We start from the raw sequence: 26036 nt of genomic DNA on the forward strand, positions 1-26036 counted from the left end.
CGGTCCCCAGCCGCCACTATTTCTCCCGGTGTGCCGTCCCCGCATTGCATAACCACGTGTCACAAAAAATCACACGTGCCCTGAACAACGCTGTTTCAGCCAAAGTCCACCTAACCACAGACACGTGGACAAGTGCTTGTGGGCAAGGCCGCTACATCTCGTTGACGGCACACTGGGTTAATATTGTGGAAGCTGGGACCCACTCTGAGCGAGGGGACGTCCTTCCCACACCAAGTTTTGCAGGCCCTACCTCAGTCAGGGTTTCACCCACACTCTACAGCTCCGGAATGTCATGCTCCTCAGCCTCCTCCTCCTCCTGCGCATCCTCATCCACTTTACCCTCCACACCAGTCCCAAGCTGGAAGTGTCGCGGGCGGAGGAGGGGACGCTGCGCTCTCCCACTGCTCGGGTCCGGCTGCCGCTGCTCTACGGCTGCTGCTGCTCGGTGGCTCGAGCGATGGCCGGATCCCGGGGACTCGAGCGGCGCTCCTCGCCCGTGAGTGAAAAGGGGTGGTTTGGGTTTTGGGGATATTGTCCGTGACGCCACCCACGGTTGTGGTGATTGTGTGGACACCACCACTGCTCTGGACGGGGATCCCGGGAGCCTGTGACAGGGAGCAGCTTTGTTGTTATTTCTCCCCTCCGTGGGTAGGGGGGTTGGTTGTCCCGGGGCCCGGTGATGGGGTAGAGATGGATGACAGGCGGGTTGCGGGGCCTGATGAGGTGCAGGGTCGCAGGGGCAGCGCTGTGCCGCACGGCACGGAGGTACTCAGCCCAATTATGATGACACAGTTCACGGTAAAACAAGTGGCTGGATGGACGGGTCCCTCGGACGGCTGCGGTTGTTCCTCCCTGTAGGTTAGTGATGACTGTCTCTCCCTGCACCTAAGTTCAGTGTTGGTAGTGATGGTTTCCCACCAGTAACCCACTCCCCGACCTGGATATGGGCCGGAGGAGCCCCTTTTGCCCACAGGCACTGGCCCTGGGAGACGGTTGCCCTTGGCGGTGGCGGTGTCTCCCCTTCACGGTTGGACAGTTGCCTTCTATCGGGACTTGGCTGTTTGGAAACCCGGAGGTCCCCTTCACTAACGGATTTGGCAAATTCCCGGCGACACCAAGCCTTGCCGGGATCCGAAAGGCCCCTGCCAATGGTGCTGGCTTCTCTTTGTATACCGGTCCGGTACCGCCGGGTCACCACCCATCCACGGTCCTTACGGCAGACTCCAATCGGCCTCCACTGCAGACGGTCACCACATCCTGCTAACCTTGCTGTCCTGTCCGGGCCACACACCCAGACCAACTTCAGGCTCTTTGCTGTCACTTTTCTCCTCTCTACTACTTTCCTCCTTCCACTTCCTTAGCTTAACTCTCACTGCCTGTGTTTTCCCTCCTCCAGGACTGTGAACTCCTTGGTGGGTGGAGACCAACCGCCTGGCTCCACCCCCTGGTGTGGACAACAGCCCCTGGGGAAGGCAACAAGGATTTTGTGTTTTGACTATGATGTGCCTGCAGGGAGTGTGGGGTGTTTAAGTGTTGTGCTCTGTGGCCCCTGGCTTGTCCAGGGCGACACAGAAGCACTGCAGCACTGCCTCGGCGAAGCGGCAACAGGCTGTGCTGAAGCTAATCTGCATAGGTGACAAACCCCATAATGCAGAAGAGGTGTGGACAGCTCTGAAACAGCATGCAGATCACTGGCTCACACCTCTGAACCTAAAGCCAGGAAAGGTTGTGTGTGACAATGGCCGGAACCTGGTGGCGGCTTTGAGGCGAGGCCAGCTGACACATGGTCCATGCGTGGCCCATGTGCTCAACCTCGTGGTTCAGCGGTTTCTAAAGTCATACCCAGAGCTGTCTGATCTGCTGGTAAAAGTTCGCCGCCTGTCTGCACATTTTCGAAAGTCACCTACTGCTTCAGCCGGCCTTGCCGGCTTTCAGCGCCATTTGCATCGTCCGGCTCACAGACTGGTGTGTGATGTCCCCACGCGTTGGAATTCAACTCTGCACATGTTGGTCAGGATATGTGAGCAGAAGAGGGCAGTTGTTGAGTACCTGCATCACCTAAGCCGTAGGGAAATGGGTCAAACTCCACACATAACACCTGAGGAGTGGAGATGGATGTCCGACCTATGTACCATCCGCCAAAACTTTGAGGACTCCACTAAGATGGTGAGCGGCGATGACGACCTTATTAGCGTCACCATACCGCTTCTCTGCCTTCTAAAATGGTCTCTGCTCAAAAAACAACCATGATGCATTGCAGGCGGAACGCGATGAGTTTGAGCAAGAAACAGTAGTGGGTGTGGGTGATAACACACAGCCCAGCCTCGTCTCATCACAACGTGCAGTGGAGGACTATGACGAGGAGGAGGATGAAGACATGGAGCAACTCTCCGGCCAAATTGAGGATATGACATGCAGTCATATCCTCGGTTCAGCGTGGCTGGCCAGAGGACAGGGTAGATGATAAGGAGGAGGAGGAGGAGGAGGACAGCATGTTCAGTCATCGTGTTGGTCAGGATACTGAAGTGATGGCTGTTAAGAGTCTGGCACACATGGCTGACTTTATGGTAAGCTGCCTGTCTCGTGACCCTTGCGTTAAGAACATCTTGGCCGACAATCATTACTGGTTGGTAACACTGTTAGACCCACGCTAAAAGGAGAACTTTATGTCTCTTATTCCCGAGGCGGAGAGGTCAGGCAAAATGCAGCAGTTCCAGAAGGCCATAGTCACGGAAGTAGGCAAAGCATTCCCCTCACAAAACGCTAGCGGCATAGGTCAGGAATCAGTGTACAACCAAGGCGTACAGCCGAGAGGGGCACAAGTCCAATCTGCCAGAGGTAGGGGAACAGTCTTCAAGATGTGGGACAGTTTTCTCAGCCCCTCACATACCACAGCCCCTGAGGTGCGGGGTAGCGCCACAAGAAATCCTAAGTTTGCCCAGATGCTCAAGGAGTACCTTGCAGATCAAACAACTGTACTCCGACATTCCTCTGTGCCTTACAATTAATGGGTATCCAAGCTGGACACGTGGCATGAATTGGCTCTCTACGCCTTTGAAGTCCTGGCCTGCCCTGCCGCTAGCGTTTTGTCACAGCGTGTTTTTAGTGCCGCAGGTGGAATCATTACAGATAAACGCACCCGCCTGTCAACTGAAAATGCTGACAGGCTGACTCTGATCAAGATGAACAAGGGTTGGATTGGGCCAGACTTCACCACACCACCAGCAAATGACAGCGGAATTTAAAGTTTGTAACGGGAATTTGCCATGTACCTCCACTCACCCATGGTAACACACTTCTGGACTTTGGCTAATCGCTGGACTGCTCCTCCTTCTCCTCATGCGCCATCATGATGACCGTTACAATAGTTAGGCCGTTGTTTCAGGTATACCCCCAGTGGTAAATTTTTTCGCCCATTCTTTCAGAATGGGCATTACAACGACAGGAGACCCGCTCTTTTGCAATGGGAACAATGTTTTGAGGCCCTCATGCACATCTCTATCCAGGGACAATGTGGAGCCTCCAAATTTTTGGCTGCCCTGCCTAAGGGCTATACTACAATAGACCCACTTCCTTACAATGGGCACTTCAGGTTTACAGGCCATCATGCACGTCTCTATCCAGGGACAATATGGAGCCTGACGCTGCCACCGACTGCCACACACGTGCGGTTTTTAAATGCAAGCACGTACGCACTAAGAACCTAACAGGTTTTTAGGAGCGACAATTACTGAGAAGTCTGACACTATCAGACACTGCTGACTGACGTGTATTATTCACTAGACTTGTGCGTTATATAATAGTTTGTGCAAAACGTGCACCTGTACGCTGCCACCGACAGGCACACACGTGCGGTTTTTAAATGCAAGCACGGACGCACTAAGAACCTAACAGGTTTTTAGGAGCGACAATTACTGAGAAGTCTGACACTATCAGACACTGCTGACTGACGTGTATTATTCACTAGACTTGTGCGTTATATAATAGTTTGTGCAAAACGTGCACCTGTACGCTGCCACCGACAGGCACACACGTGCGGTTTTTAAATGCAAGCACGGACGCACTAAGAACCTAACAGGTTTTTAGGAGCGACAATTACTGAGAAGTCTGACACTATCAGACACTGCTGACTGACGTGTATTATTCACTAGACTTGTGCGTTATATAATAGTTTGTGCAAATCGTGCACCTGTACGCTGCCACCAACAGGCACACACGTGCGGTTTTTAAATGCAAGCACGGACGCACTAAGAACCTAACAGGTTTTTAGGAGCGACAATTACTGAGAAGTCTGACACTATCTGGACTGTTTTACACTGTGTACACCAGCCCCAGATATGATGAAGGCTGGTATACGGTCACCACTAGGAATGGCTATATACCCTGCCTGCCTGCCTGCCTGCCTGTATACTGCTACAATAGTCCTGACAAGGACTCTCCTGGTCACTAGCCTGTATTCCGACCTGGCTATACCCTGCCTGTATACAGCAACAATAGTCCTGAGAAGGACTCTGCTACTGTACTCCGACCTGGCTATACCCTGCCTGCCTGTATACAACTATAATAGTCCTGAGAAGGACTTCTGGTCACACTGTTTGCAGCCCTGCTATGGAACTAACTATAAAGGGCCGAAAACCTTTCCCTGAAGCAGCAACACTCTCCCTGCACTGACTGTCTGGATGGCTGTGTGCAGAGCACAGCGCGCCCGCCGGTATAAAGGCTCGGTCACGCTGTGCAGGCCGGCCAATCACTGCAATTCCACAACTAACAGGGCTGTGGCATTGCAGTGGTCTGCCAGCCAATCCCTGCATGAGGGCTGGCTCTCAAAAGAGCGCCAACATGCAGGGATGAAGACCACGAGTACAGCATGAGTATCGCGAGATTACTTGGTCCCCGCCGAGTAGCCCGAGTACAGTGATACTCGTGCGAGTAACGAGTAGTAACAAGCATACTCGCTCATCACTACCCATTACCAGTATATTAACAGCCAAAATATCCCCATAGAAATCATACTAGAGGGAGCAACTAACTAACTATCTATCACTAAGTATGGTCGTAAGCATGAATACTTAATGTCTAGCAATGCCCTGAACATGAGGTAAGCAACATAGTGATCAGGAGAACTATAGTACATTTGTAATTGGAGGCATTTACTAATATTATTATTATTATTATTATTATTATTATTATTACTACACCTACTACATATTGGTATAGGATCTTGGAGATAGGAATATCCCTTTAATTTATTCTTCCAACCCTTAAACTAGTATAAATCCATCTAGATCTGCTCACAAAAATAGCCATCTGTAGACCTTGTCTTCATAGCTCTTTATTTGCTTGACATGGTGCTAATGCGCCAAGCTGGCAGACAGTCGCGAACCACATATCACGGGCCCACAAGCCACACATAGCTTTAGAGCCATAGGTTGTCGATAGGTAGTTTTATTAGGTATACTTGTCTAATCAACTAACCAATCAATCATTTTTTATTTTTTTTTTTTACTGAATACACAATAACATGGTAAGCTGCCATGTAGACGAAATACAAATCTGTGAACTGAGTGACTAGTTTAGTTGGTGGAGTATATGAGAATTTGAGGAACTAATGATCTTTGTACAACATTGTCTTGTCAGTTAAAGGCTTGGACTGTGCAGCACCTTAGGCCACAAAAAATGGCACTATGCCAATGCGTCATCACACCATACAGTAGTGTAAGTAAATTTGGTCAAATGTGTCATCACACCATGCAGTAGTGTAAATGAATATGATCAAACTGCAACCAACAAGTTTGGTCACAAAAAGTCCAGCAGATTTGGATTTCTTGCCACTTCTGTGTCAAGGTTGCAGCAACTTCCTGGTAGCAATATGACTACACTCTCTTACAAAATGATGCAATTTGCCCCCAGAAAAGTGTGATCTTTTTAGCCATTCGAAAAGTGTTGCTGTCAAAGTAGCCACGTAACCCCAGCAAAAAATAGGAGACTGGTTACAGAAAACTCAGGTTCCAGTTGAAGACTTGAAAAATAGATTAAGGAATAGAGCTGAGAGAGTACCTAACTGTTCATGCTCGCTATGCTCATAACGAGTACTGTCTACTACTTGCGTATTCATTCCGAATAGCGTATGCAATGCAAGTCAATGGGGAAAAACTCACAACGTAATGAGTAACCTGAATACCTCTCTATTTGTGCGAGTGGCGAAAGTGTGGAATTCGGTTTACTCATTACATTGTGAGTAGAGTTGAGCAAGTATCTAACTATTCGTACTCATTATACTCATAACGAGTACTGTCTAATACTCGCGTATTCGTTCTGAATAGCGTCTGCAATGCAAGTCAATGGGGAATACGTGCAATGCAACGAGTAACCCAAATTCCGCACTAGTCGCTACTCGCATGACTAGTGCGAAATTCGGGTTACTTGTTACCTTACGAGTTTTTCCCCATTGACTTGCACTGAACACGCTATTCGGAACGAATACACAAGTAGTAGACAGTACTTGTCTCGTATGAGTATAGCGAGTACGAATATTTAGGTACTCTCCCAACTCTATTAAGGAACTTTTATCATGCACATTGTAGCGTTATGTATTACAAAGAATGAATTCATGGATCCAGCGTGCCAGCAGTAGTTGTAGAATAAACTTTTAAAATATCATTACAATTCCTAATTAAACAAAGATCATCTAAATATACTTTCATGAATAAAACAATTAGTGAGTTCAGTATCTCTGTGGTCTACACATTTTCTGCCTACAATACTTTACATTCACATGTATTGCATGTATGACGTGTACTGACTTGTATTACAAGAAAATCGCCTTTCTCTTTCCTTTTTCCATGGTGCAGCTGATGAGGCCGCTCAATGCTTTGGATGAACTGTATCGGCTGGTAGATTCTTTCATTCACTCTAAGCGTACAGCAGCTTGTGCCTACACGGCCTGCGGTGCCTCCGGAGTAGGACTGCTCTCAGTGTCTTCAGAACTTAGCAGTCGGCTTGGGGCATGCCATGTTATAATGTGCAATAGTGGAGTGCACCGGTACGTAAACCCACGGATTCCTTCTTCTCAGTTATTACATTTATGCTTGTAGTTATGCCAGAAATAATTACCGATTACTAACCACACAAAATGTTTAACGGTAATATTTCACATAATATATGAAATTATTCATAATGTTATTAATCTGTTATATTTCTTAAATCCTGTTGTAAATAAACATACAAGCAATGAGATAACGCATAGGCGTAAATGGTACGAACAGTCAATATAATTACACTATAAGGCCTAGTCTATATCTCCAATTTTTCAATGTTGATTAGATTCAAAAGGAATTACAATGGTTGTCCGAGGATGGGAATAGAGGGTAAAAATATTTCACAAACATCTCAGAATGAGTAAAAAAAAAAAAATATATAGAAGAAGCTATGCTTATTTCCGTGGTCGAATTTCCAGAAAGGCCAACCTAGGCCATGGTGTAGGACGCAGAAGTCAGGGGAGAGTATATAAAGAAGAAATAACAACCAAATATTTTCAATTTTTTTTTATTATGAGGCCATATAAAATGCTGTTTTTAAAATTTACATACACATACATTAAAGGGTGGTCAGAAGGCAAAAAATAAATTTAATTTTAAATCCTTATATAGTTGATGATATTTTCTAATCTCCTTGTATTAAAAATTCCCTACAGTTGCTTAACTACACTATTTAACTGCTACCCTATTTTTTTCTATTTCCTGTCAGGGACAGAGCAGGGAGGGACACAGAGGGACAGACCAGCCCCTGAAATGAGCGTCATGATGTCATTTTGTTTCAGGGAGGGGACAGAGGCTGCAATCACTGCCACAGACTCTGCCCTCTGATGATGCTTTGTTTGAGTATCCCAGTATGCACTGGGATTCTCAAACAAATCATCATCAGACAGGAAAAATAAATAGGATCACAGTGTAGTTGTGGAATGGTAGGGAATTTTTAGTACAAGTACATTAGAAAATAACTTTGATTATAGCATGCAATAGATAGAGATTTGAAATTAGATTTACTTTTGTCTTCGGACCACTCATTTGAATAAATTGAGCGGTACATTTGTATTGCCTATTTCTACAGCTTGCGCTGACTTACTCAGTCACCGGGGAAGTGCTGTAGTTTCTTACTCCAATTTCTAGCATCACTACCCCCTCTAAAGACATCCTGGATCCTCGGTGATAAACACTGTGGGAATAGGCGATGCGAGTTCAGCGCTAGCTCTCTTCTTCTATCTCCATCGCCACCATAGCTTCTTACTGTGACAGTAGATGTCACAATGGGGTGGAGGTACTAGCAGTGAGTGACACCAGCGCCAGCAGGAGAAGGCGCAGAATGATGTGCTTTTTCCTAGGGTATAGAAATGTATAAATCCGGCCCTGCTTATTTAAGCATTTCCATGCTGCTCCCATTCCAATACTGCTTGGCTTCTTGGCGCACTGATGACTTTGTGACCACTAAAGCCAGTAATTGGATACAGTGGACACATGTCCCTGAGTTGGAGACATTATTTTTGCAACAGGAAGTAGAGATCAATGGAGGACCAGGCAGTGCCAAAAATTAGAGCATAATACCAGTGGGGAATGGTGGATTGCAAAGTGTTGCTTCTTTTATTTTCTTCTAAGCGATTTTTGACCAAATGTGTTTATGTGACACCCTTGACCCCAGGGGTCACAGGTAATAATACCTACCACATTACACACACACTCCCCTTGTGAGGACACACCCGTCACTCGAAAGGGCTAGTAGAGCACACCAGGTGGGCGGAGTCAGGCGGAAAGGCACGCCCACCGAGGAGACTACTGTACTGAGACAGGAAATACAAACAGTTTTAAGTGGGGAGTGGAGTTGTAGAGTGACAGTGAGAGGAGTGGAGTTGTAGAGCTGTCAGGGATCCGGGTAGGAGCCTGGGACCCTTGAACCGTCAGGCAGGCAGACGGTGGTGGCCGCCTGCAGGAGTACCAGTACAGCAACCGGCGGAACAATAGGGACCGGGCCAGGGTTGGAGCCCGCCAACCCTGAACCGGGGAGTCAACCGTTCACTGGAGCACCAGAAACCGGGTACTCAGACCCCGTCCTAGCTTAGAAGCCACTCAGTATAGGCAAATTAACTGATTGCAGGCTGGACCTCACGGGTTTATCCTCACCCAAAGTCCCGAAAGAAGGCAAAAGCCCACCGATACCGGGTGAGAGCCACCGCCAAGGGCCAAACATCCGACGGGTCAGCGCCTGCGGGCAACCGAGGGCTCTTCCGGCAGGTCAACGCCGAGGAGCGGGCTACCACTGTCCAGGCAGGGGAGCCGAAAACAACAACAAGAGGTGCAAGGGAAAGGGGCCACTATCAACCTCACAAGGGGACACAAGCAGCCGGCTGCGGGACCCAACCCACCCACGCACCGCAGCACAGCATCCTGCACCCCGACAACAACACCGTCGTCAGTCCCCCACCGGGCCCCGGGACACACCGCCCCTACCCACGGAGGGGCTAACATCTAAGCTGCGGCCGCAACACCGATCCCGGACGAGCCCACCTTCACTCCAGCCGCAGCGGTGGTGCATCCTGTCACCATGACCCGTGGGTGGCGTCATGACCCGTTAGACGACAACGCAGCCCTCCCTGGCTGCACGCCTCGTCCCACACCACCACCACCCTACTGCCTCCCCCTTAACAGAGCGACGTGGTCCCCGGTCCGGACGCGCTCATGCCACCGACAACCCAAGCTTGGACCTCGAGCGGCTTGGTCCGAGCAGCAGAGAAGCGGCTGGGCCCCCCTCAGGGCGGTACATGTACCTTTAAAGTTATGAAATCTCCCATAAAGGCTTCACTTCAAGTTTTGTCTCAAGAAAATTGGAGAAATGTAAAAAACTTACTGTAGACTTTAGAGTCCATGACTTATCTCCACCTAACCCAAGTAAAGTTAAATGAAGTTACACGATGTTCACCGGACTCATTCCCTTCATTCGGGGTCTCGAACACAGACCATCATCAATGACAATTTCTGGTATATCTCTGTGATATAGCAGAAGTAGTGGAACACAATTACTAGCATTGTTTTTCTTCCAAAGCCATTAAAGAGGTTGTCCCCTCCTTTAACATTAATGGCCTATCCTAAGGATAGGTCATCAATGTCAGATTGGCCGGGGTCCAACACCCGACACCCCCGCCGATCAGCTGTTCTCGGTCCCGGCGGTGGCAGCAGGCAGCCAGAAATGCTCCTTTCCAGAGCAGCTCTGTCTTCAGTGGTCGCGGCTGGGTACTGCACATCCACCTTCCATTCTAATCAATAGGAGGCATATGTGCAGTACCCGGCCACTATCAGAAGACGGAGTAGGTGCAACTGCCTGCTGCGCTGCCGGGACCGAGAACAGCTGATCGGTCTGGTGTGGGGTGTTGGACCCTGGCCGATCAGACATTGATGACCTATCCTAAGGATAGGCCATCAATGAAAAAGTAGTGGACAACCCCTGTAAGTATTCATGTACCATACCTCCTATATATTACAAAATACTGTTTTGTTTAAAAAAGAAATATTTTTGGGAGCATTTTAAATGAGAAAGAAGATTTTAGACCAAACTGACTTTGAAAAGTACAAAGTTGACACATATAATAAAAATCTCCCTGATGCCTCATTTAATTCTTAATTAAGCATAAAATGAGATGTATTTAATAGAAAACATGAAGTTTAGAATGAATGATTTATTAGTAAGTCCTTTACAACTGTAGCAGAGATGTTTCTCTTGTGCTTCATGTCTTTAGCTTTTTATTCTCACATGAGTTACTTGTCCAGGGTTTTTAGTTATTTTACTTTCTGCCAAATTTACCTTTGTAATTTAAAAGTCAAGTTTTTACATAATCCCATTAGATTTTGGGCTACTAGAGGTTGCACATTGGGATAAAATAAAAATAGGATTTTTTCTGGCATCAATCCATAACCTTCAAATTAGAAATATAATAAGAAAGTCGAGTAATGTTATGTGTTTGTTGATATCATTGTGTTTGTTCTCTATAGCACAAGTAGGACATCGTCCCCAGAGTTTGGCCGAGTGCCCATTACCCACGTAGTAAGCATATGCGCATGGAGTGAGCTCTCTTTGCCGTCAGTGCTCATTATAATTGTAAACTCATGCAATAATTAAGTCTGTTTTGAAGTTGCACTAATTTCTAAAATGAGATTGCTTTTTAAACTGGATTAAAATTGTTTGGAAGTGTTCTTGTTTCTTCCTATTAGCAATAATAAGGCTCAACCTTCAGATTGCCAGTGACAGTGTGCATGCCAATTAACATAAGGGCTGACCATCTGACGGATATGCTCATGTCTTTAGGAATAAGATGAATATTGATCAAGGAAATTTTAATGAAGTCTCTGTGTTTAAAAGAACAAAAACAAAAAACACCTTAATGTATTTAGTGCCCCTTTATCTATTTATTTATTATATGTGAGCTGTCAGGGGTGCAGCTACAGTGGGTGCAGTGGTAGCAGTAAGGGGTACTTTGCACGCTGCGACATCGCTACTGCGATATCGTCGTGGTCAAATCGAAAGTGACGCACATTTGGCGCCGGTAACGACGTCGCAACGTGTAAAGCCTAGATGCGCCGATAAACGGTCGCAATGGCATCGAAAATCGGTGATCTGTGTAGCGTCGGTCATTTTCATAATGTCGCACCAATAAGAGATACGATGTTGTTCCTTGTTCCTGCGGCAGCACACATCGCTGTGTGTGAAGCCGCAGGAGCGAGGAATATCTCCTTACCTGTCTCCACCGGCTATGCGGAAGGAAGTAGGTGGGCGGGATGTTTACATCCTGCTCATCTTCGCCCCTCCGCTTCTATTGGCCGCCTGCCGTGTGAGTGCGCTGTGACGCTGCACCATCCGCCCTCTTAGGAAGGAGGCGGGTCGCCGGCCAGAGCGACGTCGCAGGGCAGGTAAGTGCGTGTGAAGCTGCCGTAGCGATAATGTTCGCAACGGCAGCTATCACAAGATATTGCATGTGCGACGGGGGCGAGTACTATCGCACTCGGCATCGCTAGCTGATGCTAGCGATGCGATATCGCAACGTGCAAAGTACCCCCTACTTCCGGGCCTTAAAGGGGTTGTCTAGGCTTTACATTTTTTGTGACCTATCCTTGGGATAAGACTGGAGAGAAACAATAAGCTTACCTTCCTGGTACTTGATTCCAGTGCTCCACAATATAGTCCACAAGAAAAAAAAAGGATCAGCACTCGAAGACAATAAAATACAAAAGGATTTATTGGTCAATAAAAATATGGTAAGTATGCTAATGTAGCGTACCATGGAGCCTAAAGGGTGCTTTACACGCTGCGACATCGCTAGCGATAGCACCCGCCCCCGTCGTTGGTGCGATATGTGGTGATCACTACTGTCAGCGTTACACGCACATACCTGTTTTGCGACGCTGCTGTGCCCGCCGAACAATCTCTCCTTCAAGGGGGAGGTGCGTTCTGCGTCACAGCGACGTCACAAAACATCCATCCAATAGCAGAGGAGGGGCGGAGATGAGCGTCCGGAACATGCCGCCCACCTCCTTCTTTCCTCATTGCTGGTGGACGGAGGTAAGGAGATGATCGTCGCTCCTGCGGTGTCACACATAGCGATGTGTGATGCCGCAGGAACGAGGAACAACCTCGCTACGTACCAGACAACAATTTTTGGTAAATGAACGACCTCTCATATGCCAACGATTTTTGTTTCTTTTGTGATTGTTTAAGGTCGCTCCTGCCTGTCACACGCTGCGATGTCACTAACGGCGCCAGATGTGCGTCACAAACACCGTGACCCTGACGATATATCGTTAGCGATGTCGCAGCGTGTAAATGGCCCTTTAGGGTACTCGTCACCGGGCCAGTGGTTCTTCCTTGGGGTAGCTGTGCCTGGCCTGACCCGGTTCCATGACCCCGTCGGCTACATGTTAAACAAAAACAGCAAACGGACAAGTGTCCATAACAGATGGGGATGGAAGGAGGGTGACGGGCCCCTGGGAAGCATGTCACCGATTGAAGGGGTTACTGGGGTCTCGACCTCCTCTGCCGCTGACCCTTCCTGCGACTAGTCCTTTCCCAGGGGCAGTACTGGATGGGGAATGGGGATGCTTCGCAGCACCTGCCGTAGTATGCAGCCAGGAATTAGCCGCTGCTGCACAGTCTCTCTCCGGGGCAGATGTTAGGTGTAGCCGGGATGGTATTGCTCCCCACGGGCGGAGCGGGGAAACCCGGGAGGTTGGTGAGAACGGGGGCAGCAGTCCACGGGAGCACCGGAGTGCAGGGCAGCGGCAGTTACTCAGAGTCACCAGGTGCAGGTTCCAGTCACTTTATTTACTGGCTCAGGTGGTATCGCACCCGGGGTGCTGGTCCTCGCCATCAGAGACTACGGTCGATCCCGGGCAGGTCAGTGGCTGGATCTGGTTTGGTAATTTCTGGCCTTTATCCTCCATGCACATCTGTACTCCCCCCCCCGGTCCTGGCCCGTACAGGCCGGCAGCCTGGACCTCCCGTGGGTCGGACCTCTGTCCCATCTCCCCAGGCTCCCTCTCTGATGCTGCGCCGCATCCAAACGAACTGGGGCTCTGTACCTCTCCTGTGCTCAGTCCCGTGCTCTGGCGACTGCTCCCCTTTTAGTCCATGATTACAAGTGCTGGGTCCCGTCTCTCTAGGTGTTACTGGCCCAAGCTTGGTTGTGCTGTCTGTTCGGTGTTACATCTAGACAGCTCGGTTCTGCCTCCCTGAAAGCCTGACAGCCTCCCTTCAAGGAGCTACACACCATGCGTCTGCTCTGTCTCGTGTCCAAGCTTGCTCTTATGTAATGTGAAACCATTGTTAACCCTTTCCTAGTGACTGCTTCTCCCTGCTGTATGGTGGTGTGAGATGTGTGTAAACTTACCAGATTAACATCTTGACCTGCTCGGGAAGGATATAATGATATACCCTGTAGCGACCAGTCTAAGGGGCGCTACACTAAAAAGGCTACATAGGCATAGAGAGAAAAAAAGAAAGACCAGAGTAAAGCTTTGCACTTCTGGACATTTAGTGGGAAACCAATCTGTTGGTTCACATGCCAGTTGAGATTACCCCAGTACCTTGACGGTTAAGGGGCCTGGCCATTAGAGTCTTGCACCAGTAGAAATCACCTGGTACTTTGACGGTTCAAAAAAGCCTGGCTGCTAGGGTTCCTTCATCCAGCTCTTATTGTCTGTGGTCACTCCATTGGAGGATCGGACTCTAGTTATAACGCTGTTCACACCCTGTGTCTCCAGTCACACTTGATATGACTCGCCCACCCCTGGGCTATGGGACACCCGATGCCAGGCCGGACTAGTCCGGGGGTCGTCAGTGGTGGTGGGGCCCGACTCCGTGACCCTGGCAGGGTCAACTAATATGGCTTCAGTGGGGGTGGTGATTAATAATAAAGTTTTTAGGTTATTTGTGACGCCACCTGTGGTTTGCGGCTATTAAGCCACCGCTGCTGTATGGGGCCTCCGGGGCTGGTGCAATGGCAACTTGAATGGTCCTGTTCCCCACAGGTGAAGCGGTACCCCGGGGCAACTGTTGGTGCTTGTAAGAGTCTATGAGGGTGTTGTAGATGGTGCAGTGCAGACGAAATAACAGAGGCAACACCAGGGGGTGCAGTTTCAAGTTGTTTACTCACAGTTCCTGGGGTGAGGCACACTGGTGCCTTTAGACTGCTAGAACCCACTGTCAGGGACCTCCGCCAATCTCGGGTAGATCTGGGAATAAAAGCCGCTGCACCCTTCTATTGTGTCCCTCTCTTCAGCTGTCTTCTAAGCCTTGCCTTTGTTGGTTGAACCTGGCTTGGCCTCCACTACAGCTTCTGGACAAGAGGGCTTGCCTAGCTGGAACTTTACCCTCTTCTCAGAGGTTCTGCAGTGGGATGTGGCCCTGGGCACTTGCAACCACCCTGGGCCTCGGTTTTCACCTTTGGAAATGACTTCTCTTCCTCCAATTTTTAGGGACTGTTCCCCGTGTGCAGCTTGACCCCTCCACCCGGTGGATTGGTGGAACAGGCCACAAGCTTGAAAGCTGTACAGTGGCCCTGAAATCCTTTCTGTGGTGTTCTACTGTGGTGTCACCTGAGCCTATCTGGGCCTCAGGGTCTCCACCAGGAAGCGTCACTTTCTCTTGCTGTTTCACTTCTCTTCTTTTTCTGGCTATCTGCCTCCTCTTCCTCCCGCAGACTTCTCACTCCAACTCCAAACTCTATCTCACTAAACTTGACCTTCCTGTCACTACTCTACTCTTGGCTCGCTCCACCCACCCACCCTATTGCTAGGCCCCACCCACTGGGAGAAGGGATGGGTCTTATGCCCCCCCATCATACAGCATGTGGGTCGTTGCCACTATCCCTGGTCCTAAAATATGCCTAACAATGGGTGTAGTGCAGATTTGCTTGTGTACCGGCGTTTACTCCCTTCCTTACCCAGGATGGGACATCACACCTCTGGCTGGGGTGCAATGTTCCTGTGGCGACGGAAGCCTCAGGGGCGCCACAGATATTCTTGCTATCTTGCCTTTTTTCTCCTTTTCTCCATTGCCAGAAACCACCCACTGATAGTGACAAAATGTATAATTAGTGGAGGAAGGTTGAACTAGATGGACCTAGGTTTTTTTTCAACCTATGTAACTATGTATGCGACCTTCACGACCAACCGACTACATGTCTATCACCTTCACTCACTCGACCTTCACTGATTCTTCTAGAATTAACTGTCACTTTCCCTTTCAGTTGACCCCTCCCAGGTTGGGCTAGTCCCAACAGTTAACTACTTCTGGCCCTGTAGTCCAGCAACTTCCTTAACAAGTGCTAAATAACACATACAATATATTACATCTTATACATTACATTCCTACATACAACACTGCTATACCTTTATATATCATTACTACATAAACATTATTACACTCTACATCACAATATTTACACCTGACGCAATATTTACAAAAGATGCAAGACATTATTCACAGCACACTATACAACATAACAATACATGATTGGTGTCTTCGAGGGTAGGAATGCAATAGCCATTGTCCACCACTCTTACCCAATACTCTGAATTAATGCTACAGAACTCAATTTGTAAAACCAATCTGCCACATGTGAACATAGTTATTGATAGCTGGATGCAATTAGGGATGTTCCATGTGTGGACATGCATTATTGTTTATGTAGTATCATTTTTATGAGTGGGCATAGCGCTGGAGACACTGTTCAGCTGCACAGAGTACAATATGTAGATTTGCAAGAATTAGATGTAACACAATTACTGTACATGGTAAGAATCAAATCAGGATTTCTATTTTTATTTCAGGAGAAAAATGCTCTAATCGAATACATGTTTCTTGGATTTGATGGGGGGGGGCCATAAAATAATGGTTTGTTTTCTTTCACAAGCACAATCACTCTTCTTGTTGCTTATCCTGTTTGATTCTGTCCTCTTAGCTCATATAACGATGTTAGATCCCTGGCAGCCGTGAGAAGGAAGATGTTATCATGAAGAGCTGGAGTAACACGCGGCCTCGGCTGATAAGATGGACAGCTCGCCTTGTCAAATGACATAATACACTACCTACTCCTGACAATGCATCAATTTAACAGTATTGACCTTAAAAATATAAAAAAAAACTCCTTTTATCTCTCAGTTAAGCACGTAAAGCCATACAGGCATCTTAAATCTGTCTGCATTGGACAGGTTATAAAAGTATATATGGCTGTGTACACAGAAATGGACTAGGATATGATCAGGGAAATCTATGTGCTTCTTTTTGATTGTTTTAGATGTCATTTTTATATATAATATATATATATATATATATATATATATATATATATATATATAGATGGATGGATGGATGGGTGGGTGGATGGATGGATGGATAGATATAGATATATATATATATCTACATATATACTGTATGTGTATATATATATATATATATATACAGTGCCTACAAGTAGTATTCAACCCCCTGTAGATTTAGCAGGTTTGATAGGATGCAAATAAGTTAGAGCCTGCAAACTTCAAACAAGAGCAGGATTTCTTAACAGATGCATAAATCTTACAAACCAACAAGTTATGTTGCTCAGATTAATTTTAATAAATTTTCAACATAAAAGTGTGGGTCAATTATTATTCAACCCCTAGGTTTAATATTTTGTGGAATAACCCTTGTTTGCAATTACAGCTAATAATCGTCTTTTATAAGACCTGATCAGGCCGACACAGGTCTCTGGAGTTATCTTGGCCCACTCCTCCATGCAGATCTTCTCCAAGTTATCTAGGTTCTTTGGGTGTCTCATGTGGACTTTAATCTTGAGTTCCTTCCAGAAGTTTTCAATTGGGTTAAGGTCAGGAGTCTGACTAGGCCACTGCAACACCTTGATTTTTTCCCTCTTGAACCAGGCCTTGGTTTTCTTGGCTGTGTGCTTTGGGTCGTTGTCTTGTTGGAAGATGAAATGACGACCCATCTTAAGATCCTTGATGGAGGAGCGGAGGATCTTGGCCAAAATCTCCAGGTAGGCCGTGCTATCCATCTTCCCATGGATGCGGACCAGATGGCCAGGGCCCTTGGCTGAGAAACAGCCCCACAGCATGATGCTGCCACCACCATGCTTGACTGTAGGGATGGTATTCTTGGGGTCGTATGCAGTGCCATCCAGTCTCCAAACGTCACGTGTGTGGTTGGCACCAAAGATCTCGATCTTGGTCTAATCAGACCAGAGAACCTTGAACCAGTCTGTCTCAGAGTCCTCCAAGTGATCATGAGCAAACTGTACACGAGCCTTGACATGACGCTTTGAAAGTAAAGGTACCTTACGGGCTCGTCTGGAACGGAGACCATTGCGGTGGAGTACGTTACTTATGGTATTGACTGAAACCAATGTCCCCACTGCCATGAGATCTTCCCGGAGCTCCTTCCTTGTTGTCCTTGGGTTAGGCTTGACTCTTCGGACAAGCCTGGCCTCGGCATGGGTTGAAACATTCAAAGGCTGTCCAGGCCGTGGAAGGCTAACAGTAGTTCCATAAGCCTTCCACTTCTGGATGATGCTCCCAACAGTGGAGACAGGTAGGCCCAACTCCTTGGAAAGGGTTTTGTACCCCTTGCCAGCCTTGTGACCCTCCACGATCTTGTCTCTGATGGCCTTGGAATGCACCTTTGTCTTCCCCATGTTGACCAAGTATGAGTGCTGTTCACAAGTTTGGGGAGGGTCTTAATTAGTCAGAAAAGGCTGGAAAAAGAGATAATTAGTCCAAACATGTGAAGCTCATTGTTCTTTGTGCCTGAAATACTTCTTAATACTTTAGGGGAACCAAACAGAATTCTTGTGGTTTGAGGGGTTGAATAATAAATGACCCTCTGAATAAACTTTTCACAATTTAAAAAAAAAAGAAAAAAGAAATAACATTCTTTTTTGCTGCAGTGCATTTCACACTTCCAGGCTGATCTACAGTCCAAATGTCACAATGCCAAGTTAATTCCGAATGTGTAAACCTGCTAAATCTGCAGGGGGTTGAATACTACTTGTAGGCACTGTATATATATTTCTTTTTTTTTATTATTTTTTAAAAAAAGGAGAAAATGCATTTGTGCTACATCCATGTTTCCTTTGAGTAATAATTATATTTTTGTTTATTAAATGAGTTAATTACTTCCTATAATGCAGTTCATTATATGAACTTAAAGTGTGTCACTTTAAGTTGATATAATGAACTGCATTATAGGAAGTAAGGGAAGATTCATACATCAGGAGTACATATCTATAAAGAGTATTTTAGTTTTTAAATCTGTTTCAATTAGTCATTGATTCATTTTTAACTAATTGCAGTTTTATCTTTTTTGTATCCTCTGAGTTCAGTTACTTCATGTTCATCTATTTTAATCTCTTTATTAATGACCTTGTGGATGGGATTGATAGTAAAGTGTCAGATTTTGCTGATGACACCAAACTATGTAGGATATTAAAAAAATTAAAAACTTACCTTGAGATATATGTATATATATATATATATATATATATATATATATATATATATATATATAATGAGTTAGTGCATATCAATTCTATTGACCCTGTCCATTGGACACGTCAGTAGTCTTGAAAACCATCTTCAACCTGATGACATCCCTGGCTATTTATTGATTATCATCCCTTTCAGGACTTCTTGTTCTTTTTTACACTGAAGATATTTCTTCATGACATTGGCTGCATGTTTCGGGTCCTTGCCCTTCTGCATAATAAATTATGGGTACGTGCAGTAGCTTTCTGTGACTTTGTGAACTTATTCCACTACTGTAACAGAGTTGGGTGTGTTAGTTCTTATACTGGAGTATACACTGTTGAAACTGTATTTGCATATATAAATACTGATGCCTTTGAACAAGGTCATGGCTTATGTGGGCATTAAATAGGAGAACAGCTCTGGAAACAGCTGGTGGTGGAGGATAGAGCCTAACTGTTTTGCAGGACTGATAAGAGCAGCATGAGCTGACATCAGTAAGCTGAGTAGGCTCTCAGGAGTTAACTCCTCAGCCTGGAATGTTGTAGCTACTAGCATACTTGGCCAGGATTTGATGATAGATCTTCTTGGTTGGCAACAGGCTATAAACTATTTAATATAAAAGCTCTCATTGCAGGTGATGACTGCAGATAAAAAAGTCAGTCAATGGCAAACTTGCTTATTATTATGTCTATTATTACCCATTTCATAATATGAGAAAAGCCCTTTTTAACTTTAACAACCCTTTTAAGGCCCGTTTCACACGTCAGTGAAAAACTGTGACGTTTTTCACTGGCGTGTAAAACACGCACATGTCCCTGCGTGTGCCGTGATTCACGGCACACGTGGGTTGTCTAAGTGCAATCCGGGCTCCGTTCTCCGTGGCCCGTGATTGCACTTAGAAACAACTCACCTGTGCGCGCTCCCGCTGTCCATGGTGCTGATCGCTCCCGTTGTGCGGCATCCTGCCGGCGGTGACCCCCGCAGCAGCTGCTTCCGGGTCGGCTGTGTCGCGCATAATGATTATGCGTGACAATAATGAGCCGGCAGAGGACATCGCTGGACGCCGGGTGAGTTAAAATGTTTTTTATTTTAAAAGCACGTTTTTTTCTGGCACGTGTTTCACGGACCACACCACTGCGTGGTCCGTGGAACATCAGTGATGCCAGAAAAAAATGGACATGTCTCTGTGCGGCAAACACGCACACGCGGGTACGCCGCACGGAGACACGTGCAGTGACAAATCACTGACGTGTGAGCAGACCCATTCATTATAATGGGTCTGCGTATGTCAGTGATTCTGGTACGTTTAAAAAAAAGCACCAACGTACCAGAATCACTGACGTGTGAAAGGGGCCTTAGACTGTCATGTAGGTCTTCCATCCTGAGAACAATCACTTTCCAGAGGAGGTAGTAATACGTTTTACTAAATTATGGGATCTCACAGGAAATTTAAGTTTACATAATAGGAATATAGATATATGCCTGTGTACTTGGAAATATTCTGGTTTCACTATGTTGTTCTGTATTGTTTCTTTAGCTTTTCAGACCTGCTTCCGGTGACATTACCGCTTGTGATGCTGCATGTTTAGAGCTCAGTGGGTGTTACCTTTGAAGCATAATCTGTTCCTTCTTTTCTCTAGCCTGTGTGTTTGTGTCTCTTCAGTCCTCACATTCATAGACTGACATGGCTATGCATGTGCATTTTATATATTTATAAAATGTATACATTTATATTTCTATAATTTAAATATTTATATAAACATGAAGTGTGTGACTAACACTAATGTGGTGCTAGCCACTACTTACAGGAGCATAGTCAGGAAAGCCAGGGTCTGTTAACAGGAAGACACAAGGAGAAAACAGAGGCTGGACGATATCCAAGGGTCAGAAATCCAGGAGAGCACGTAATAAGTTCAGGGAGAAAGTAGAGACATAGTCAGGTAACGGTCCGATGTCAAACAGGCAGGGGGTCACAACAGGAACAGGAAGCGGGCAGAGGAGAGTCAAATAACAGTCTGGGGTCAGAGAACAAAGATCAGAACAGAGACCAACAGCACAACTGCAGAACCAGAGAATACAACTGGCGATGTTCTGGGCGAGCATACTCAGTAAAGAAGCCTGAGCAATTACCAGAAAGGTGGGATACCTGAAAAATCAGCGCCAACATGGAATCCTATGCTATCAAACACACTGCTAGCTTAGTAATACAGGAAAGTGCAGCAGAGCATCTCCAAAGGCAAGATGCTCTACACAGGGAAATCGTGACAACTAACCTCCACAAACCATAGATGCCTATACATTACTCTAGTATAGGTTAGAAATAATAAAGCATCAATAGGGCAGGGGGAATTCATTTTAGAAGGTCAAACTACACATTATGTTATTTGTAGTCTTTACCATAGAGCAGCAGTTGCATCCATTTGGCGTACAAAGGTCTGTATGGAAGCTGTATACAAAAAATGGTAGGACATTTTAAACAAAGAGTAATGAACATTTGCAGTATTGTTTTATTTCTTTACCTCTAGGAATGGTAGATACCGCGTTTGTCTGTTAATTTGATTCTAAATTAGAGATGCTGCATCGGTAACTTGGGTCTATGGGGCATCCTACAATGATTCTTCAACCAAATCTCCAATGGATAAAACATATTCTCTTTGCAAATCTTCTGTAATAATTAACCTGCTTGGTAGAAAACCTTTGGCTATTAGTCAGTCACCCTTTGTAACCCTGGAGTATAGTGAATATCTAGAAACTAATAGCTGCGTGTAGCCTCTTCCGGCACTCAACATATGTAGTGCCAATTTCAGCTCATTTACTGCACACAGGGGCATTGGGAGATGGATTCGTCACTAATACATCTACTCTCTTATGAACGGCAATGAACAGATGTACACAGATTACCCAGACTGAAAAACGTATACGCTAATTGTTAATAACTGATATACTGTAATGCTAAAATCTGCATATTTAATGTAAATGATATGGAAGGAATTAATTGCCTGTTTAAGGCTGCAGTGAAACATGATTAAAGAAAAGTAGGTTGTAATTATGTAAGCAATAATTATTGTAATGAGGTCTAATTGTGTGGTAAATGAAGATAAGTGAATGTAATCTTGTAAAATGTTTCTCTAGGGCTCTCTTGGGCGATTTGTCACATTTTGGGAAAGCTAGATGATGAACATAATGGTAAATGACTTGTTTGGTATCATGACTTGCTACAGTGGACTGTAGTAGTAAAATCTGGGATGTGATGGCGGACACAGAATACAGCAGATACACAAGAGGAGCGTTCTCTCCCTTCCTCCTCTTGTCCCCGTTACAAATGACTAAAAGATGCCACATGCTTCCTCATTTTGGAATAAAAGCAGAATGGACCCATCCCTAATACATTCCGCCCTTTCACAAGACCGTTCCGATAATGCTTCACAGCTCCGCAGTTTTGTATTCAGTTGTACAAGATTGTATTAGTAGATATGTGGCTGTAAACAAGCGCTTCAATATAAAGTGTAGATTAAGTTCGAAGATATTATAAAGAGGAGAGATAAGAAGTTTACACTAAATTTAAAAAAAACAGTAGGAAAAACTTTGTAGTCAGGAGCAAAATTACAATTTACTTGACTGTCAAATGTTGCTTAACTTCCATTAGGCGCCTTTCACACATCAGATTTTTGCCATCAGTCATAACCCGTTTTGTGACGGATCCGTTGCAGATTGTGTAAAAAGTGAAACGAATTTATGAATTTACACCACATCTGAACATGATTGGTTATAAAAAACGGAATCCGTCAACGGATCCATCATTTGACAGATGTCGACATACCCTGTACCCAAAGGCTTCCATTACAACAAATGACGGATGGCGACGAATTCGTCGCTGTCCATTTTTTCGACGCACACAAAAAACGTTACTATTGGCGTCATCGCCATTACATTTGTCGACGGATCCATCCTACGACGGATGTAACGTGAGGCCATCCATCGCAATCCATCACTAATACAAGTCAATGAGAAAAAACGGATCCAGCGCTGGATCCGTTTTTTTCCCAATTCAACGGATTGTGACTGATGGCAAAAAACGGATGTGTGAAAGGGGCCTTAGAAACTGAGGCGAGACTTCCTGTCGTATATGCTGAAAAATTGTCAGAAACTGTAGAGAACACTTTAGGGTGGATATATCAAGACTTTTTTGGCATTAAAAAGTCAGATTTCATGAATTTTATTCAGATTTTACTGCATATTGTTAATGAACAAGAAAATGTACTAACATATAGGTTTATCTTAGATTTCTGAATTGTAAGGCTGTGTACCCATGATCAAGATTCACAGCGTTTTGGACGCAGCATGTGTACAAGCACAGTGGATGGGATTTCTAGAAATCCCATGCTCACTGTGTGTATACTGACTGCAGCGTAAACTGACCTGCGGTGTGGCTTTCCAAGCCACAAGCATGTCCATTTATTGCTGCAGAGCCGCAACCGTTCTCCACAGGGAGAACAGAAGAGAGAGACCGCAACTGCCGAGCCCAGATCGTGGGCACGAGCAGCTGTGGTATCCTGTGGAGGAGACTCCCGTCCCGCAGGTCAGGATACGCCGTGTACATGACAGCGGGTCCTGACCATGGGCACGTACCTTAACTTTTTGAAAAATCATAAAACTTATTGTAATCTTGACTTAAGTAAGGGGTGGCTTAAGAAGTGATCAATATATAAAAACAAAAGGGTTATATTTATAGATGCAACACATTTGTCAAAAGTTGCCGACACAACATATCAACAAGCAAAACTGACTTAAAAATGACCAAAAAATGTATTGGAAGGCAAAAGATACGTAAGAGTCCGGATGACAATATCGCCTTGCAGTGTACGAGTCTGGAGGAATCAACGCCCTGCCAGACTAATCCTGGATAATACTGCAAGCCAGATTCATTTATTTTTAAAACATAAAAATAAGTGTATAGAACATAAAGGACCTTTTAATAATCTAGGAATAGGTTAGTTTAATAAAATTATGGTGGCATTTTAGAACAGGCTGTGAGGTATAGCACTACTAAAGCACCATGTGACTAGTCATGCTTATACAGCTACAAGTATAGAAATTATTCAGGGTAACATGCTGTGCAAATATGTCGTAGAAACACCGTTTTATACCCCCCAAAGAGGAGCATAAGTGACTGTGATCTGGTCTCAGGAGATGTTATTGTGCATGGACCAGGCTGGCTATAGTACAGCAAGATTACTTGATATTTCTGATGAGAGTTGTGATGTACTGCAATTGTATGTAGAGGGACTGAGAGGAGTGATGTACTGCAGGATGGAACTGTAATTAGCGAGGGATGAAAGGTGTGACCTACTGTATGATGGTACCATATATAGAGGGACTGAGAGGAACAATCTAATGCAGGATAGTACCATTTATACAGGGGCTGAGAAGAGCAGTCTAATGCAGGATAGTACCATTTATACAGGGGCTGAGAAGAACAGTCTAATGCAGGATAGTACCATTTATAGAGGGACTGAGAGGAACAATCTAATGCAGGATAGTACCATTTATAGAGGGACTGAGAGGAACAATCTAATGCAGGATAGTACCATTTATACAGGGGCTGAGAAGAACAATCTAATGCAGGATAGTACCATTTATAGAGGGGCTGAGAAGAACAGTCTAATGCAGGATAGTACCATTTATAGAGGGACTGAGAAGAACAATCTAATGCAGGATAGTAGAAGGACTGAGAGGAGTGATGTACTTTCAGGATGGAACTGTAATATAGAAAGACTGAGAAAAGTGATGTAATGCAGAAGGGGCATGAGGAGCAATGTACTACAGGATATGGTTGTATATTAAGGGGGATGAGAGGAGTGATATACTTCAGCATGTGCTTGTATCTATGAAAACAAAAAGTCCTTATCAAGGATCCCTTTCATAAATATGGAATTACACTCAAAATTTACATTAAACAACACAATTGTAAGATATGACAACCAAAAAAAAGAGTGTGAATATTCCAATAGCTATAAAATGCTTAATTTTTATTATTAATATGTTAAATTATAGAAAAATTAATATGGTTCGTCAGTGGATTAGGAGATACAGTTCATCCACTTAGTAATATATTGGTTACAGAATAAATTACCGTAATTGCTGAGTCAATAATATCTGTGGTTCTAAATGGACTATTAAATTAATTGCCTAGATAGTAATGTCTACGCTGTAAAGTAATATATTCAAGATGGAATGGCTAAATAGTATTGGAAATTACTTGGTTACCTGAAAGGTAAGGCATTAATATCAAAATAAGAGTATCACTTTAAATGTTCAAAATATAATGGCGATGAAATGTATAATGCGACAGTGACAGTGGTTGTCAACGTCTCTGAATAAAGTGCAAGTGCAAATGTTATCAGTATCTGCTGCAGTGCTTACAGCCTAGATCACATTCATTGTAAATAGGGATGACTCCTATAAAGTGCATACTATTTTAGAGATTACTTATATTAGGGAGTCCATGAATTAGCAATAATGTGCCATCATAATATTGCCTTAGGGCGAGTGGCACTGGTGTTAATTCACACAGTGCTGCAACTTAACATTAGTACAGTATAGAACATTTAAATGCTAAAATCAGTGTTGAGCGAGTAGTTAACTATTTGTTCTTGCTATACTGTTAGTGAGTAAAAAGCAAGAGGACAAGAGTCAAAAAGTGCAAAAGACAATTTTATTATGTGGAACCAGCAAAAAAAAAGGGTAACCAATAAACAAGGGAATGTGATACATACACAGGACATAATATAGCAATAGCATATGTTATATAGCAATATAGCATATGTTATGCCATAATAATCAGTCCAAAAATGGCCAATCTGCATACATAAAAGGGGTAAGAAACAGGGCAATCATAGCAATATCAATAAAGTGCAGGTGCAGCAATAAATATCCATAAATATGCCCATACATCCCCATTATGCTCAAATTTCCAAA

The 26036-nt window shown here is 45.0% G+C and overlaps 1 protein-coding gene across 1 annotated transcript in view; it reads left to right on the top strand.

The window, feature by feature from the left end:
* PREX2 (phosphatidylinositol-3,4,5-trisphosphate dependent Rac exchange factor 2) overlaps nucleotides 1–26036 on the top strand; it is a 582180-nt gene that overhangs the window by 491706 nt on the left and 64438 nt on the right. The window contains exon 37 of the mRNA XM_075353190.1: nucleotides 6852–7042. Coding sequence (XP_075209305.1) covers nucleotides 6852–7042 — 191 coding nt within the window. The remainder of the gene's footprint in view (nucleotides 1–6851; nucleotides 7043–26036) is intronic.

Source organism: Anomaloglossus baeobatrachus, chromosome 6 (assembly GCF_048569485.1).
Source record: "Anomaloglossus baeobatrachus isolate aAnoBae1 chromosome 6, aAnoBae1.hap1, whole genome shotgun sequence".
NCBI classification, from domain to species: domain Eukaryota; kingdom Metazoa; phylum Chordata; class Amphibia; order Anura; family Aromobatidae; genus Anomaloglossus; species Anomaloglossus baeobatrachus.